The sequence below is a fragment of the Erithacus rubecula genome (assembly GCF_903797595.1).
Source record: "Erithacus rubecula genome assembly, chromosome: 18".
Lineage (NCBI taxonomy): Eukaryota > Metazoa > Chordata > Aves > Passeriformes > Muscicapidae > Erithacus > Erithacus rubecula.
In genome coordinates, this window is record NC_136670.1 from 1,765,476 (window position 1) to 1,784,116 (window position 18,641).

General features: G+C 51.3%; 1 protein-coding gene across 1 annotated transcript in view; it reads left to right on the forward strand.

Moving 5' to 3' along the window:
• Positions 1–18,641, forward strand: part of LOC306809886 (uncharacterized protein) — a gene marked incomplete at its 5' end in the record, with an annotated part of 176,493 nt that overhangs the window by 36,394 nt on the left and 121,458 nt on the right. The window contains 6 exons of the mRNA XM_079321792.1: positions 9,552–9,783; positions 10,404–10,558; positions 11,507–11,779; positions 12,287–12,424; positions 12,934–13,071; positions 13,461–13,638. Coding sequence (XP_079177918.1) covers positions 9,552–9,783; positions 10,404–10,558; positions 11,507–11,779; positions 12,287–12,424; positions 12,934–13,071; positions 13,461–13,616 — 1,092 coding nt within the window. The 3' untranslated portion in view covers positions 13,617–13,638. The remainder of the gene's footprint in view (positions 1–9,551; positions 9,784–10,403; positions 10,559–11,506; positions 11,780–12,286; positions 12,425–12,933; positions 13,072–13,460; positions 13,639–18,641) is intronic.

Sequence of the window (18,641 nt, forward strand, 5' to 3'; positions counted from 1 at the left end):
TTTTTGCCTGAAGTCCTTTCTGCTTCCTTGCTCTCCCTCCTGCCCAGTCTGCTGCCTCAGGAGCAGCCCTGTCCCTGAGGCTCTGTGCATCCATCTTCCAGGCCTCAGCCCTGCTGGAGGCAGTGATGCGAAGGCAGCTCTCCAGGAGACTCAAGAGAAGCAGCTGGAAACTGAGGTGTCTGAGCTGCGTGTGAGGCTCCAAAGCTCTGAGGAAAGAGCAGAGGCCATGGCCACACAGTGTAAGGCCATGGAGCTGGAGCTGAGGAAGACACAGGCTCAGAGAGACCAACTAAATGCTCAAAATCAGGAGCTGCAGAAACTGTTGGAGGAAAGTGAGCAAGGTACAGCTTCTCTCCCATCCTCACTGCCTATCCTATCCACACCAGTGGGGTATCTGATCCCATGCACAGAAAAAGGGGAGTGCCCACAGGACAGATGGCAAACACAACCAGCAGGACATTTATCCATTGTAATTTCTGTGAAAACCTTTTCTCTAGAAAGATGCCGTGGCTGGCAGTGCCATCTGGCTGTGCTGTGGCTGATCCTGTGCACAGCTGGTGCCTTTCAGGTGGTGTCTGTGCTAAGGAGCTGTAGCTGGATGCCTCAGCTCAATTCCCCCAAACTCTAGCCTCTGCAGAATCTCCAAGATATTGATCTCTCTGCTCAAGAGCAAATACATTTTCCTATCCTTTGAACCCTGCCCCATTCATTCCTGCTTTTTTTGTTGTGTAGCACTTTCCTTCATTTCTGTCTGCTTTGGAGCTCTTTGTGGGCTTAGGGCCCGTCAAACACATGCAGACAGAGGAGACAGGGCTGTTTTCTCTGAAGGATGTTCATCAGTTTGCCTTTACTTTACTTTTCTCCATCTCCTTCTCTGTTGCAGTGATGTGGAGGGAAGAGCAGCAGAAGACCTCTCTAGAAATTGCCCTGAAGGAAGAGGCTGAGACTCTTCGTCAGGAGGTGGCATCTCTGCGGAGGAAATTGGAGAGCCTGGAGAAGGAAAGGAAGGATTTGCTGGTGAGATTGGCAGATGCCACAAAGGGCCATTTTGTTCCTCTGTTTGGACCTTTTGTTAATAGTCCTAAGGAGCACCTTTTTCCAATTTACCTTTTCTAATTACATTCTTCTGAATAAGGAGGAAAAGATGTTGTAGTCATGTCAAAGTCCCTTAGTGCTGAGGCTGCTGATTTACATCCATGTTGGAGTTCTGTGTCCTAGAAGCTTTAGTTCTCAATGTCCACACTGTCTCTACTGGCATTGCATGGTTTGAGCAATTCCTCGTGGGCTAAGCCATGTTCAGATTAATAAGCATCTGGATGTGGAAAGAGGGGTGAGAAGAACAGGTTTGCTGTTGATAGAAAGGTGTTTGGCCTAGGCCATCTGAGAGCAGCCAGTGGGGAGAGAAGAGAGGAAAGCCAAGTGCTGATGCAGAGAAGGACGTGTGCCTGCGAGAGGAGAAGTGGTCCTGAGTGGCAGCAGAGAATGACAGCCTGATCTGGCCATTGCTGCTCCAAGAGAGGGCAGTGGGGCTCTCGGGATGGTGCCATGGAAACTCTACACAGGAGAGGTGGAAAACCACTGCTGTTGCCCCAACCCAGGGAATGGAATGCTGGGGGTGTTTGCTCTTCCCTTCCTCCCTGCTGGAGAGCACATTTTCCTGGCACTGCCTAAATCCTGCTTAGCGTGGACTGAAATGGTGGCTGCAGTTCTGGCAGCTCCTCCCCAAAGGAACACTGGAGTGGAGCTGCAAGAGGTTGGGGAAGTGCAGGAAGGGAGCTGGGATGGGCTGAGTGAGCTGGGAAAGATGCAGCATCAAGGGGGTCCCAGCAAAGGTCTGCAGCATGCTGAGAGGCAGAGAGAGAGGCATAGCCTGTGCCTGCCCCTGGGACAGGAGTCCAGATCTGGAATGAGAAGCAAATTGAGAGAGGGAATGAGTGACCCTTTTTCTCCCTGTTTCTCCTGCAGCATGAAAGGGAATTAATTGTACCAGCAGCAGATGAGAGAGCTGGAAATGAATAATGAGATGCATGCAGCTGAGATGCAAATTTGGAATGAAATAATCCTGCAATTGGAATTAGAGAGTGAAGGGTTGCAGAAAGAGTTGGAGCGTCAGGTTTATGGGGTTCCTGCCACCTTGAAACAGAGAGGAAGAGGAGAAGACGAAGGGAGAGGGAATGCTCAAGTCCCGACTGCTGCACTAATCAAGAGTGAAAAGGCCAAAGGGAGTTTAAGGAAAGATTTAGCAGTCCTACAGAGAAGGACTCCTGACACTTGCATGGGCTGGTGTCATCTCCAGGTGGGCTTTGGCATTGCCCTTGAGTCCACTGCAACATCCCTGAAATATTCCAATGAAGTGTCTGACAAACAATTGGGACTCTCTCTCCTTGTCAGTCCAGGCCTGTTTTGGCAAAGCAGCCCGGGCTGCAGCAGGCAGCCTTGTCTGTGTGCCTGGCTCTAACCAGAGAGCATTGACTGCTAGATTGTTTCCTGGCATGTCTGGAATGAGTGATGAAGCTCTGGAGCTTGCTGTTCAAATCAGCTGCAGGCCAAAAGCTGGGCATGGGAGCTGCTTCTCCTGTGGCCACGCAAGGGGAGGCAACATGTGGGGATTAGATTTGGTGTGGGAAGGAATGCAGCAGGTGAGCAGAGTGATGGACTAAACCCAGCAGAGTTTTGGACACATGCCTGAACAGCAGCTGCTCTGCTGGTGCTTAGAGTGCTTTGTGTAGGCAGTTGTGGAAGATGCAGTGTTTTTGGATGACAACATGTAGTCAGGAGTAGGGATGTTTGTTGGGAAGGTGCTGTCTGGTCCCAGGCAAGGCAGCAGGGCCTGACACAGCACTTCCAAGGGAACCGTGCCAGAGGCTCATGGAGCCCAGGCTGTCAGAGCTGCACGGGGCAGATGCTGTGAAACGTTGAGCCCAGAGCACAGGTGCTCCTTGTCCTCTGGCTGCCTGCGAGGTGGCACTGGCTGGCTCTGCACAGGGCTCCCGAGGAAGGGCTCGAGCTCTACCTTGTCCTGCTTCCAGGTTTCCCAGGAGCAAGAGTCATCGAGCAGGACTCTGCAGCTGCTGCTCCAGGAATCCTCTGGCCAAGGGCACCCCTTGGCCCAGGTGTGCAGAGAGAAGGAGCTGCTGGGCCAGGAGAAGGCTGCCCTTGAGGGCCGACTGGCAGCCATGGAGCAGCAGCAACACGACCTTTCCAAGCAGCTGGCAGAGACCAGGTAAAGGCAGGGAGCAGACCCTTTCAGATGTTTTTGCACTCCATGGACAGAAAATGTATAAGAGTCTCAAGAAAATAAAATGTGCCCCAATGTGAAGGTCATTTTTCTGACACCTAAAGCCAAGAAAGCTTTGCCATTGGAATGGCACAAATATGTCTTCTCTGGACAAGTTTCCATGCCACCCCTTTTCCGTACTCAGCAGTGGGGATCTTGAGCCACGTCAGCCTGGAATAACCAGCTGTGGGTGGTAGGAGCAAGCAACTCATGTCTCACTGTATTTGCAACTTGTAGCTCAGCAAAGGAGAGCCTGGAATCCAGTCTGCTTGCTGCTCAGCAGCAGATATCTCAGCTGCAGGAGACCAGGAAGCATCTGGAGGCTCAAATGGTCACGGTCATGCAGGCCAAAGAAGGTGAGAACCTCGTGTGCTTTGTTTGTGGTGCCACCCCTGCCTAGAGAAGCTAAGCACCCTGCCAAGCCACCTCAGTCCACGGGGCTTCTGAGGAGTGGTGGGGCTGGAGGCACTGAAAGGGCCTGAGGTCAGTCAAGTCACTAAAGACTCTGACTCTTGCTGTTGGTCATGTTTGCAGGAGAAGTGAAGTGCCTGCAACGTGAGCTGGAAGCAGAGAGAGCTCTCAGGAGGCAGGAACGGGAAGACACAGCTCAGCAGCTCTTGCAGGCAGAGCAGCAGTGTCATGAAAGCCTCAGGCTTCAGAGAACTGCTCAGCAACTGGAACGAGACAAGCTCCTGCAAGACCTGGTAGGGGACAGCAGGCTTCTGAATTGTCCAAGCTGGCCCTGTGGGTTGGTTTAGCACAAGCAGAGCCTGAGGGTGTGCAAGGGCAGCAATCCTCTGCCAGAGGCCTCCTGCTGCTGGGCGGGGCAGCAGAGCCAGTGGCTCGGGCTTGGAGGCGTGTGAAGGCCCCCAGGATGGTGCAGGGCAGGAAATGCAGCCACGGCTTCAGTGAGGGCGTGAGACGAGTTCCAGAGCAGGTTGGGCAGTGCCCACCCAAAGTGTGGCAGCCCAGGGCAGGATCGTCCCGGAGTCCCACCTGCCACGGAGCAGATGGCAACGTGGGGCAGATGGCAATGTGGGGCAGATGCCAACATTGGGCAGATGCCCACAGTGCTGCCTGCTGCAGGCGTGGGAACTCGGTTCCTTCCTTGCTGTGCTTCCATGGTGGACACAGAGATCAGCTTTGGGCTCGAAGCAAATGGAACAGGCCCCATTGTCTGGTGCTTCAGTCCTTGTGACTGGGGCATCAGAGAGGGGAAGGTGACACTGCCTGTTCTGTGTGGTCAGAACAAAATTTGTGGGAAGGTCTTTTCCAACAGAAATGATTCCATGAGTCTGTGATTCTTGCACCCTCAGGGCCTCATTCTAAATTCCATGACAGGACACGGTGTCTTGAGTGCAGAAAGCCTTTGCTGTTGCCTTTTCAGGCTGGGAGTTGTGAGTGGGATGAAGCTTCTTTATTTTCAACAATGAGCTAGTATTCATGCTGGATTTCATGTAGCAAATTTTTCTCCTGTTCTCCTCAGGCAAGTGAGCATGAAAGGCACCATGCAAAGATGCTGGAACAATGGGAAAAAGAGAAGACAGAGAGAGAGCAGGAGCACCAGGAGGTGCTGTTTGAGATGAGGCAGAAAGTTGCCACCCTGCAGGCCCAACAAGAACAAGAAAAATCTAGATTTGAAAAAGTCATGCGAGAGGTAATGATTGTGAAAGGAGAACTGGTGTGATTTTGTGCAAGGCTGGAGCTGTGGGAGATGGCAGGATATGGGGCTGTGTGGAGCATGTCGTCCTTGTCTTCTACATTGAATTTGGGGTGCTGAAAGGTGAACGGGGCAATCTCTGGGCCCAGGAATGAGCCCTCTCATAGGAAGCCAGGCTTCCAGCTGAGATGTGAGTGCTGCTCTTGTGCTCTGTTTTTGTAAGACGTACCTCAGAGTATCTCCACTGTTCTTTTCCTGCTGCCCTTTTGGTGTGTACTGTCAGGTGTTCATAGCCAAAGTGAGTCTATAGGACTTCTCTTTTTTTGGGCATGGGGAGGGCAGAGCTGGAATGCTGACACCATAGAGAAAAATCTTTTTAAAACTTTGTCTGGAGTATTTGTGTGCAGTAACCCAGAGATGTCTTCTGGGCTGTGTTCTGAGTCACGTCCCGGGGAGCTGTGGCTCCCCCGGGGCAGAGTGGCCCAGGGGAGCAGCAGCCGAGTGCTCTGAGAGCGTGTGAGCCCATCAGTCTCTGCCTCTTGCCACACAGATGTTGCAGGGCAAGTGTGAAGCTCTCTCCTCTTTCCTTCTCTGCAGGTGCTGCTGGAAGTGGAGAATGAGAGGAGTGCTTTATCAGAGGCACTGCTCCAAATTCGTGGAGAGCTGAGCGAAGCCTGCCAGCAGATCCAGCAGCTCAGGCAGGAGGTGAAAGAGCAGCAAGAGAAGAGGCAGGTAAGTGTGAGTAGGCAGGGAGCAGAGTGCAGGGCAGTGACAAGGGCACAAGAGGCAGCTCCTGGGACTGGGGAGGCAAGGGCTGCTTCAGGCCCTGGGAGCACAGAGCCTGGCAAGCTCTGGAGATCAGCCCCAGGAAGGAGGGCCTGCAGAGGAGGCAGAGCTGGCTAGAGAAGCCAAAAGAAGTAGCTGAAGGAATGGGATTTGGAGACAGCAAGTGGCAAAAGCTGAGCGTGAGGACAGGCCCCAGGAAATTGTTCTGCATTTTGTTGCCAGACCATCAAGGCAGAGCTGCAAGCTGAGCTGCAGGAAGTTCGCAGTGAGTTCCAGGCAGCACAAAGGAGGCACAAGGAGGAGCTACAAGGCATCAAGGAGGAAATGAATCTCCTCCTTGAGCAGAGGGAGGCTCTACAAAAGCAGGTGAGTGAAAGAGCAGTGGCAGCACAGTCATCCAGGGAGGGATCTGTGGCCTTCTTCCATTTCCATGGCAGAGCAGCAGCTGATGGGGTGATCCCTGGGGCTGCCTGGTCCTGTGCTCTCCATGGCAGCTGCTCTGAAGGACACTCAGTGCTCTGCTGAATCTCCCTGCTGCCCTGGACAGCTGGGCTAGTGCTCTGGGCTGTTGGCCAGCAACCATCAGCATGGATTCCTGCTGGCCTCCTCTTGCTGGCCTTGGTTTGGGAGCTGCATTTTCAGCTGCCCTTTTTGGGCCACACTGAAACTGAAACAAGTTGTCCATATCCATTGTGAATCTGGTGCTGTCAGCACAGGGAGAAATGGAAAGTTGTCCTTTACCTTTCCTCATGGCCTCTGCTGTGGCTGACAGTGACAAGCTGTGGCTGTAGCCTCTGACTGCTCTGTTCTGTTTGACTGGAGGTGGGAGAGTTGACATCTCAGCTGGCAGCCTCCCGAGAGTTGCAGGAAGTGATCGTCCAGAGAACACAGAAGGATGTGAGTGAGGCCCAGGAACAATCAAGGCAGAAGCTGTTGGAGGTCCAACACGTCCAGAAGATGCTGGAGGAGGCAGAAAATAAGAACAAGGAGCTGCAAATATACCTGCAGAACGTAGGGAGTGTATGGAGTCAATGGGAAGAAGTGGCACGGCAAAATTCCCATTTGCAGGCTGCTGTGAACATCCTAGCAGGGGAAAAAGCCAGGTAAAGGAAAGCCTGTGGAATTCTGCATTGTGGTGAATGGATTCCCTCTTGTCTATCTTTGCACATGCCAGGGGTTCTGGCAGCATTTCCTACGTGGCAGAATCTGAACTCTCCGAGCAGACACATCAGAAAATCTCAGTGTTGAATACCATTTTCTTTTCCTTGATGCCTTTACTTAAAGTTTTTTTGAGGACAAAAGCTTTTGGTGTAGCTTTTCCCTTGGGGGCTCTCATGTTGTTAGGTTAGGTGCTGTCCTGGTTTGAAGGACAGGTGTCTGCCAATAAAGGCAGAACCATCTCTTTGAAATGGAGAATGTAAACCCCCTCCCTCCAAATTATTATAATTTTGAAATTAAGGGACTCTCAGGTAAAGATAAGGGGAAGTAGGAATTACAGGTTTTTACTAGTAAAATTAAAATAGAAATATATTATTACAAAGAACAATCCCAAAAACACTGCCAGAGTCAGAATCCAAGCTGACACCTGTCATTCAGTCAGGGTGTTGGTAGCAATCCTATTAAATGGTGGCTGCATCCTCCTGCAGTGGTAGATGTGGTTCAGTTGGAGCTGTGCTCCTGTAGAAGGTGCAGTTTTCCTTTGAAGGTGTATCCTTTCTATGATGTGGAAAGGTCCTGCTTTCCTCTGGAATCCAGTGGAAAGAAGGTTGTCTTGGTGTCCAAAATCTCAGTTTTTATCTGGGTAGGAAAGTCTTGGATCCTCCCCTGGCTGGAGCATCTCCCAGTGGGATGATGTAATTTTAACAGTCATGCAGTGCGTCTTAATGACCAAGCAGTAGATGATATTTTCCTGGAGGGAGGATGGGTTGTGGTGAAGATAAAGATGATTGCCCCACCTGTTCTTAAAGATGGCACATTAGCAGATAGTATGTGCCACGGGGATAAGGTCACTGCCCGACCCGGCTTCAGCAGCTGGTGATAGAATACACATTTCTGGAGACATCCTGTACTGCAACCCAAGAGAGGTGGGTGTGTTAACACTGCCCAAGCTGCAGTGTAAGGAGGTGGATGCATCCATCAGCTCCACCTTGGATCCTGTAACTTGAAGCCTCTGGGATCTGGATGAGCCTGGCATCTGATTCCTTTGCTGGGCAGAGCCATCTGAAGGCCCTGATTGCTGATCTAGGCCAGATTGTCCTCAGAGACAACCAAAACCAAGAATGTCTCCGTTGTATCATTCATCATAAAATGCCCCCCAGTGCCTGGAGGGAGTCAAGCAAGGTCCCTGCCACCCACTGACTGTGCAAAAAATGCAAGAAACAAGACCAAGGTTAGGGGAGCTCCCCCAGCTGATCAAGTCCTGCCAATTTCCAGTACCACAAGATTCTTCTCCCAAGAAGAAGACAAAAGGAGGCAGGGCACTCTTGATTGCCTGGAGGTTTCTGCATCTTCCAGCAGCTTCTACTCTAAGCCTCTGGAGCCACTTCTGTCTTCAGCTTTTGTTTCTCCAGCTGAAAGTAGGATGGGTGCTGGTAAATCCTAGGGAACTTCCCAGAGATCCCCTGGCTGTAGTCTGCTGCTCCTGCTACCTGGACATACAAAATGGGAGAAGGAAATGTCTCTTCCATATTGATCAAACCTCCCCCCCTTGGAGCCTGGTGGTGTCACAAGAAAATTGTTAATGTCTCCTAATGTCTTCATTGCAAGACTTCCTTAGCTTTCTATTCACATTTCCATCTGAAAAAGAAGGCAGACCTTATAGGCAGGAACTCCTCATTCTTTCAAATTCTTTCAAAAGCAGATTGGGGACATGATGGGATGTGACTGCATGGGGAAGAAACAGCCAAGTTGTTTAGACAAAGCTCATCAGACAGAGCAGTTTTTCCCTGAGATGGTGCAAGTCCTAAGAGTTTCTAAAATGTCATACCATGTAGTAATGAGTTGCATGCTTTCATTCTAGGCTGATACACTCTCTGGAGGAAAAGAACCTGTGCCTCAGAACCCTGGAGGAAAAGAACCTGGCTCTGAACAATCAGGTGTTTCAGTATCATTCTGCTCTTCAGCAGTCTGAGCAGCTCTTTTCAAAACGCACAAAGCAACTGCAGGAGCTCAACACTCAGGTAAGCTGTGCACTGGCATCCTCTTCTCCATGGACACACAACACCACCTTTGGCTTGGAGGCCCCAACCTCTTTCCCCTCCCAGCAGCATCCACTGCTGCCGTGCTCTGCCCACGGCTGCTGCTGCACCCTGAGGCCAAGGCTGGATCTGGTCTGTGCTGCTGATGTTTTCCCCCATTCTCTCCCGGGTCCCAGCAGGAAATCTGGGAGGAGAAGCAGCAGCAGACTCCTTTGGAGCTTCTCTGTCCCTGTGTTAACAGAGTTGTGCCAGATGGAGCTGGTGCCTGTGCTGTGCACTGAGCAATGTGGGGACACAGCCGTGGCTGTGGCAGGCTGGGCAGGGCACTTCCAGCACAGCCAGTTCAGGCAGTGTTCAGAGCTGCAGCCTCAAGGGTGTCCATTGCCTTCCTTTCCATGTTTTCTCCACATTTGTCTCCATTGCAATCCTTGGTTCTGCACCTTCAGTTTCCTGCATGTTTTTTGCCTGAAGTCGTTTCTTCTTCCTTGCTCTCCCTCCTGCCCAGTCTGCTGCCTCAGGTGCAGCCCTGTCCCTGAGGCTCTGTGCATCCATCTTCCAGATCCAGGCCCTGAAGGACACAGTGCTGGAGATGGAGGCTGACAAGGCCACTCGAGAGAAGCAGCTGCTGCAGGAGCTGGAAAAGTCCCAAGCAGAAGAACGGTGCTTGAAGGCCTCTGTGCATGTGCTGGAGATTGAGATGTCTGAGCTGCGTGTGAGCCTCCAGAAATGTGATGACAAAGCTCTTGCCTGGGCCATACAGTGTAACACCTCAGAGCTGGAGCTGAGGAAGGCACAGGCTCAGGCAGAAAAACTCAGATCTCGCAACCAGGAGCTGCAGATCGAGTTGGAGGAAAGTGAGCAAGGTACAGCTCCTCCTGTCCAAGCTGATGAACTATCCTGTCTCACCAGTGAGGATCTCTGGTCCCATGCACAGGAAAATGTGCCAGAGATGGCAGAGGGGAAAAAATAAGCAGCAGGACATTTATCCATTGTAGTGGATAAAAGTGTAAAAGTGTAGCATTTTCTCTAGAAAAATGCAGTGAATGGCAGTGTCATCTGGCTGTGCTGTGGCTGATCCTGTGCACAGCTGGTGCCTTTCAGGTGGTGTCTGTGCTAAGGAGCTGTAGCTGGATGCCTCAGCTGAATTCCCCCAAACTCCAGCCTCTGCAGAGCCTCCAGGCTATTGATCCCTCTGGAGCAGGGCTGCATAGGTATCCCTGCTCCTTGGTCTCTCTTGGATTGCTCACTCTGCACAAGCCCAAGAGCAAACACATTTTCCTAATCCTCTGAACCTTGCCCCTTTCATTCCTGTTTCTTATATATGTGGAAATTTCCTTTATTTCTAGCAGGTTTGGAGCCCATGTGGGCTTAGGGCCTGTCTAACACATGCAGGCAGAGAAGACAGGGCTGTTCTCTCTGCAGGATGTTCATCAGTTTGCCTTTGCTTGCCTTTTGTCCATCTTCTTCCCCTTCCCTGCTGCAGATTGGTTGGATGGAGAACGCAAGTTCAGTTCTCGAGAAAGTTTCCTGGAGAAAGAGGCCACTAAAAGGAAGGAAGAGGCTGAGACTCTTCGTCAGGAGGTGGCATCTCTGCGGAGGAAATTGGAGAGCCTGGAGAAGGAAAGGAAGGATTTGCTGGTGAGGTTGGCAGATGCCACAAAGGACCATTTTGTACTTCTGTTTGGACTTTGTGTTAATAGTTCTAAGGAGCACCTTTTTCCGGTTTACCTTTTCTAATTACATTCTTCTGAATAAGGAAGAAAAGATGTTGTAGTCATGTCAAAGCCACTTAGTGCTGAGGCTGCTGATTTCCCTCCATGTTGGAGTTCTGTGTCCTAGAAGCTTTAGTTCTCAATGTCCACACTGTCTCTACTGGCATTGCATGGTTTGAGCAATTCCTCGTGGGCTAAGCCATGTTCAGATTAATAAGCATCTGGATGTGGAAGGAGGGGTGAGAAGAACAGGTTTGCTGTTGATAGAAAGGTGTTTGGCCTTGGCCATCTGAAAGCAGCCAGTGGGGAGAGAAGAGAGGAAAGCCAAGTGCTGATGCAGAGAAGGACGTGTGCCTGCGAGAGGAGAAGTGGTCCTGAGTGGCAGCAGAGAATGACAGCCTGATCTGGCCATTGCTGCTCCAAGAGAGGGCAGTGGGGCTCTCGGGATGGTGCCATGGAAACTCTACACAGGAGAGGTGGAAAACCACTGCTGTTGCCCCAACTCAGGGAATGGAATGCTGGGGGTGTTTGCTCTTCCCTTCCTCCCTGCTGGAGAGCACATTTTCCTGGCACTGCCTAAATCCTGCTTAACGTGGGCTGAAATGGTGGCTGCAGTTCTGGCAGCTCCTCCCCAAAGGAACACTGGAGTGGAGCTGCAAGAGGTTGGGGAAGTGCAGGAAGGGAGCTGGGATGGGCTGAGTGAGCTGGGAAAGATGCAGCATCAAGGGGGGCCCAGCAAAGGTCTGCAGCATGCTGAGAGGCAGAGAGAGAGGAGCAGCCTGTGCCTGCCCCTGGGACAGGAGTCCAGATCTGGTATGAGAAACAAACTGAGAGAGGGATTGAGTGACCCTTTTCCTCCCTGTTTCTCCTGCAGCATGAACGGGAATTGTACCAGCAGCAGATGAGAGAGCTGGAAATGAAGAATGAGATGCATGCAGCTGAGATGCAAAGTCAGCAGGGAAGAATGTTGCCTGAGGAGCAACTGGACATTGAAATGGAAAGCAAGCAGAATGTGTTGGACCTTGAGGCTTCTGCTTTGAAGGAAGGGAGAGGGAGCACTCTGACTGCTCAGCTGTCCAAGGATAAGATTGCCAGGGGGGCTGTTAAGAAAGAATTTGCCTTCCTGAAGGAAAAGACATGTCTCCAGGTAGGCACTGGCATTGATCTTCAGTCCACTGCAATGTCCCTGAAATATTTCAATGATGTTCTCCATAAACATTTGGGACTCTCTATCCCTGTCAGTCCAGGCCTGCTTGGGCAATACATCCCAGGCTGCAGCAGGCAGCCTTGTCTGTGTGCCTGGCTCCAGCCAGACAGCATTGACTGCCAGATTGTTTCCTGGCACATCTGGAATGACTGAACAGCTCTGGAGCTTGCTGTTCAAATCAGTCCAGGCCAAAATGTGGGCTTGGGAAGCTGTTTCTCCTGTGGCCACACAAGGGGAGGCAACACAAGGGGATTTAGATTTGGTGTGGGAAGGAATGCAGCAGGTGAACAGAGTGATGGATTAAACCCAGCAGAGTTTTGTACTGAGGAGGCTGAACACCAGCTGAGAAGGCTGGTGCTTTGAGGATGCTTCCTGTGATGGAGATTTCTGAGGTACAGCTTGTGTGGAGCTTGAAATAAGGGAATCATCTCTGTGTATACCTAGCAGGCTGTTGGAGCACAAGAGGAGCAGCTGTTATTTAAGTCAGAGATCAGCCTGGAATCTGAGCAAGCAGTTGCATCACAAGAAAAGGAGAAGACAGAGTGGCCTGAAGGGAGCACAGAGCCCAGGAGAACTGGCGAGCAGGTAAAATGGTCTTTCACTGCCTCTGCAAAGCCTCAGGCTGCTCTGGAATACAAGCCTGTGATGTCAGGAAAGAGGAGTTGGAGGAGTTTTAAGCCCTCAGCAGTGCTTGAAGGCTCCTTCTGCCCCTGGGCTTGGTTGCCCACATTGTTCTCTGCTCCCCTGTGGAATGGTCTGAGGTTGTGAGAGGGAGAGTTTGCTCCCTGCCCCTGGGCTGGCTCTGCAGGGGTTTGCTGTTCAAATCAGCTCCAGGCCAAAAGCAGGGCATTGGGAGCTGCTTCTTCTGTGACGTGGCAAGGGTAGGCAACACGTGGGGCTTTGGATTGTGCGTGCAAAGGAACGGAGCAGATGAGCAGAGTGATGAACTAAACTGAGCAGAGTATTCTATCAAGAGCTGAACAGCAGCTGCAGTGCTGGTGCTTCGAGGATGCTTCTCAATACTGAGATTTCTGAAGGACAGCTTTTGTGGTGTTGGAAATAAGGGAATCTTCTCCTCTGTGAATACCCAGCAGGCTGCTGGAGCAGAAGGGGAGCAGCTGTCAGAGCACTCCAGGAAGGCCATGCAATGTGTGCGGTGCACGGCTGCAACATCAGCAGAAGACAAGGCAGAGAAGCGTGAATCAACCACTGAGCCCAGGAGGACTTCTGAGGTAAAATGGGCTTTCAGTGCCTGTGCAGAGCCTCAGCTCCTCTGGAACAGGGCATGTTAGCCCAGGCAGCGCTTTGGAGTCCTCTGCTTGTTTCCTTGCCTCTCCCTGTCCCTGCTGTGGGCACAGCCTTTTGTTTGTTCTCTCTGTTGTGGCAGCCCATGGCTTTCACAAAGGCACCTTCACTCCACTGCCTCCCTCCCTGGCCCTGTGTCCCTGGACACACACTGGCCTCTCTTGCAGAGCTGGCAGCGAGAGCTTTTTGTCCCCAGTGTTGTCTGGTGCAGTCGAGGGTGTCTGAGCAGAGATCTCCTTGCCTTGATGCCCAGAGGTCCTTTTGCTCCATGTTTGCTAACAGGTTTCTGTGACTCTGTCTCCATTCCAATGTGCAGGTGGCACCTGAAGGGAGAAGAATCAGAACTTTTAGGAGAGTGTTCCCCCCAGACTACTTTACATTGCCTGTCTGCAAGTCTGTCCAGGAAATAACTTTGACTTCTGAAGGAGAAAAGTCCTCCAGTAGCTCAGGGGAAGAGCAGCCCTCCTGCTGATGCACAGCCTGTGGAGAAAGGGGTCAGTGCTTTGGAAATGAGAGGCTCCCCCAGGACCACACAGAGCCAGCTGCCCAGGATGTGCCCACGTGGCTTTTGAGTCTCTCCAGCCATGGAGACTTCACCACCTCACTGGGCACCTGCCCCAGTGCTCGGCCACCCTCCCAGTGCAGAAGTGTCTCCTGAGCTCGGAGGGCCCCTCCTGTGTGTCACTTTGTGCCCGTGGCCCCTGGGGCTGTCCCTGGCCCTGTCCCCTCTGCAGTGTCGCCCTGGGTACGCTGCAGTCTTGAATATGGGCACAAAGGAGGATCTACAGAAGAACCTCAGGCTGATCAGCTCCTCTGGAATCCCTGGGAAGGTGATAGAGCAAATCTTTCTGGACACCTTTTCAAGGAACTGAGATGGAAGGGCATTGGAACAGGCAGCAGAGATTTACCACAGGGAAATGGTGCCTGTCCAACCTGATTGACTCTGTGAATAATGGGAGACCAGGGATGGTGCTGCCTGACATTGCAAAGCATTCAACAGCCACGCAGTCTCCTCAGAGCCCGACTGGTGAGATATGGACCGAGGGAATGGCGAAGGGGGTGGAAAACTGCCCAGACCAGGGGGCTCAGTGCTGCTGGATCAGGTGCATGAAGTGCTCAGGCTATGGTGACACCACTCACAGATCATCCCTGGAGCCACTATTTCTGCTGATTAATGACTAATATTGATATGCAGAGGATGTCTCTTCTAGGCAAATGTGTGCCATGAAACTTTGCAATGGGATGTTCATTCCACGGGGGACACATATTTTCATCACAAGATATTTCCTAGCTCCTACATGAATATTTTCCTAGAACTACTTTACCCACCTCTGCCCCTTCCTGCAAGTGCTTTTATGGTCTTAGAGGGTCATCTAAAGGGGTCTCTGGTGGTCATATTCATTGAGAATCCCCAAAATTGTTCGGCCCTTGCGTTGGACTTCTCTTAGGGCATGCACTGCTGTTTCTTGTTACATAACTTTGCCACAAAACCAACCTTGGTTCCTTCTTATTTGTTTCTCCACTGCTTCCAGCTCTGGTTAACATCCTGTGTGTCTACTTTTACATTGTTTTCCCTAATTTGCTGGTTAATCTTTAAGCTCCATTTTGCAACTGAAAATTTATCCTTTCCATGTTGTCTGTCACAATGAGTGGCAGTAATGCATCTTCCTGGCTGGAGCCAGCCCCATTTCCATGCAGTCTTGGCCCAATCAGATGACCCAGTGTCCTCAGGAGCTGCCCTTTGACCTTGTCAGGGAGCACCCGATGGACATGATGCCACGGCAGCTTGGCAACCTCTGGATTCATCATCCCTGTAGCGATGTCTCACCTCAGCATAGAATCCCAGACTGCTTTGGGCTGGAGGGACCTCAAAGCTGTGATAATTGATAAAAGATTGGTGTTAATCATAAAAGTATTGGGGTTTGTATAAAATAGAATACTAAGGTCTGAAGTGAAGCATGAACCCTAGATAGAGGAAAATATAGGATTAAATCCTTCTGTTTTAAATCTCCCTGTTATGAACATTATGTTTTCTAAATAAGTTGTATCTAGTACCATTTACAAAGTTAGACTTTCCATGAGTCCGATAGATTTTGCAAAATCAGACTTCCTGCCTTTGTTCAATCAATGCTGCTTATCTATAAAGACCACACTTCCCGATTTTCGCCGGTTTTATCTGCCAAGGCCAGATGAGACTTGACTATCACCCAGAGACTTTACAGATGTTTATTTCAACCACCACTGCTTACCTGGCCACATTATGACAGCAAAAAACCAAGAGTTATTGATGACAACGAGAGAGCATACTATAAAAAGAGGCTGCAAACCAAGGAGTGTGGAGTGGGCGGTGACCCTTCATGTTCCCCAGAGCTGCTTGCTCCGTCTATATAAAATAAAGCAATGTAAATTTTGCTGAATAGCGAGGCTTTTTGTTTCTAATTGATAACCAAGCTCATCCTATTCCACCCCTTGCCACACCAGGTTGCTCCAAGCCCCCTCCAACCTGGCCTTGGACACCTCCAGAGATGAGGCAGCCACAGCTGCTCTGGGCAACCTGTGCCAGGGCCTCACCATCCCCACAGGGAAGAATTTCTTCTAAGCCTGTCCTCTGTCAGTGGCAAGTCATTTCCCTTGTCCTGGCATTCCAGGCCCTAGTCCAAGGTCATCTCTCATCTCTCTTGGGAGCTCCTTTAGGCACTGGAAATGGCTCTGAGCTCTCCCTGGAGCCTTCTCGTCTCCAGGCTGAACACCCCCAGCTCTCCCAGCCTGGCTCAGGGCAGAGGGGCTACAGCCCTTGGAGCATCTCGTTGGCCTCTCTTTGTTATAAATACATATCATGGTATTGGCTTTTCATAAATATTGGGGTGGGTACTGTATGTGTGGTGTGAAAAGGGTTTTTAAGGTATAGTTTTCTTTAGCAGTAACACAAGCTGATAAAGTGTCTTTGTAGTAAGTGAACTGCCTGCTTGGTTGGATAACACCCAGTGAAGACACCTGCTACTGATATACCAGCTACCAGGATGGACTGTAGAAATGGAAGCCCAAATTAAGACTGATAAGGAAAAGAAATTAAAACCACAGCCAAGAAACATGCATACTCTAAAAAGGGGATCTCAGGGAGTGACCATGTAAAACAGTTCCTGGAATATGGAAATTATATTTTAGAAGAGTTTGAATATGCATGACATGAATATGCACTGGGCTGATGAATTTAAGGGGTGTCTCCAAAACAGCAGGTCTGCTCTTGGCTGAAGATGCTCTTGGCTGATGAATGCCAAGCACCTGACCATATCCACTTTTGCTTTACTGTTTGTCTCTTATCGTCTTTCATGAAACTTTTTAAATTTTGTCAGGAAAGTGAACCTCATTTTTCACATCTCGACTCACTCCAGCAGCTCCACATCCTTGTGGTGTTGGACCTGAGGGCTGGAGGCAGCTCTGCAGGTGAGATCTCACCTGAGCAGGGCAGAGTGGCAGAATTCCCCCGTCCCCTGCTGCCCATGCTGTGGGGCCAGCCCAGGACAGGGGGGTTTTGGGTGGCAGTGCAAGGGCTGGGGTGTGGCTGTGAGCTCGTGGTACAGAGATGAGCAGTTGTGTCGAGCAGGCTGCCTGCACACATGCTCCAGTTGGCCACCGCCAGGACAGTGGGTATCCCTACAAGGATTCTCACGGCCTTCAGGGATCCCTTCTCAGATTCATGGGAATTTTTCATGATGGTGGCTGAAATCCACATGAGCTCAGCCACATTTTTGCTCTAGGAAATGCTGCCTTTCAGAGCCACAGCCCTTATTGCAGTCTGCAAAAGGAGGATGGAAATTCATCATGTTTAGGGGCATATCCAGTAGAGGCAGGAATTGGATTGAGGCAATTTTCCTCAGAAATTCTCTGGCTCTGGATTTCCCAACAGGATTGCAAGTTTCTTGAGCATCTCCTGTTGTTGGTCCATCTGTTCTGCAGCATGGCAGGTCGCCCGAGTGGCTTCATGCTCTATGTCCTCAGGCAGTGCCACGAAATCCTCTACAGAGAGGCTGGTGCAGACAGCTGCCTTAAGGAGGAGATCTGTCACAGCACAAACTGGCTTGTAGCTAGACAGTTAAGTCGGCCACAGATGAGAAATTTGGCTTGATTAGCCTGGTCCAATAAACAGACCGTAGGTGAACAGTGATAGGGTATATTCAAACCCAAACAGAGATTTCACCCAATGACCTTCCTTTATAAGCAGCAGACACTTACCTTCTCAGAGAGTTAAGCAGTCCAAACTCCCAAACAATCATCAGTCACGAGCGAGGGAATTCAAATCCTCTGTTTAAAAACGATTTCAAACAATAAAGAGGATGTTGTGATATGGATTAGTAAGGGTCCTGTTGTCTGTCTCCTATCACAACATGTGTTAATGCTATAGGTGGCTGCTATACAAAAACAGGCAGGGCCCCAGTGAAGATCAAGACAGCTGCCTGGCCAAGTGCAGTGGCTAGGGATAAGTCTGGGAGGAGAAGCTGTTCTGTGTCTCTGATGATGGTGCCAGCCCTCTGAAGGAGCAGCCAAGACAAGTGCTGCAAGCTCCATGTCCTGCCCTCTTCTGCTGTCAGATGAACACAGGACAGAGTTGCTGCCACAGGCCCACAAGACTTGATCCAGGAACAATGGAGTGCCATGCATTGGTAGGGAATGGCCTCCAGCAGGGGCAGAGCAGGATCTTCTATCAGCAAAGCCTGAGCCCGTGAAGCGGGCCACCTCCTCTGCAGACACCACAGTGCTTTCTTCCAGCCCGGAACATGAGCCACAAGGTCCTGCTTTTCTTCACTACCTGCTGCTATTTCCTTTGTTCCAAGCCAGTCCAGGATTAGGTTTGGAAGCTCATGGATCTTGAAGAGAACTGCATGGGGAGAGGGGTGGCAGCAGCGGCACAGGGCTAGTGTCTCTCTCACAATGGCACGGATGCCGCTGCCTTGGGACGCCTGCCTGTGGAAGGTGAGTCTGCCCTCAAGCATAACCATTGGAGCCAGTCGGAGCCACAGGCTGCAACTGGCAATGGTTGATTTGATGCTGGCAAGTGAAGAGCAAAGCCTTGTGGCCAGTTCTACTGAAGCCTCTTGCCAAGGACCCTGCAATGGTGCCCACAGCATGGCCCCTGTTGGCATCGCGGCTGGTGCGGATGCCTCGTGGAGCAGGTGCCGGCGTTTGGGGTGCTGCTGTTCCTGTGCTGCTTCTGGTGCTGTTTGTATGGTGCCCAGAGGCGCTGGGGCAGCAGCCACTCGGCAGCCCAGCTCCAGGAGACATGGCCACCCTCCCCATGGAGGCAGAAGCTCTGCAGGCCCAGAGCTCTGTGTCAGGGGGGCCTCGGTCTCAGCTCCGTGGCCGCCAGCCGTGCCTCTGCCCACTGCCCTGGCAGCCCCCAGTGGCCGTGCCCTGGCAGGGCCCCCTTGGCCTCCTTGTCCCCAGCCAGCCCGGCCTGGGCCCCTCGGGGGTGTCCCCAGCCTCCTGCTGAGGCCCAGCC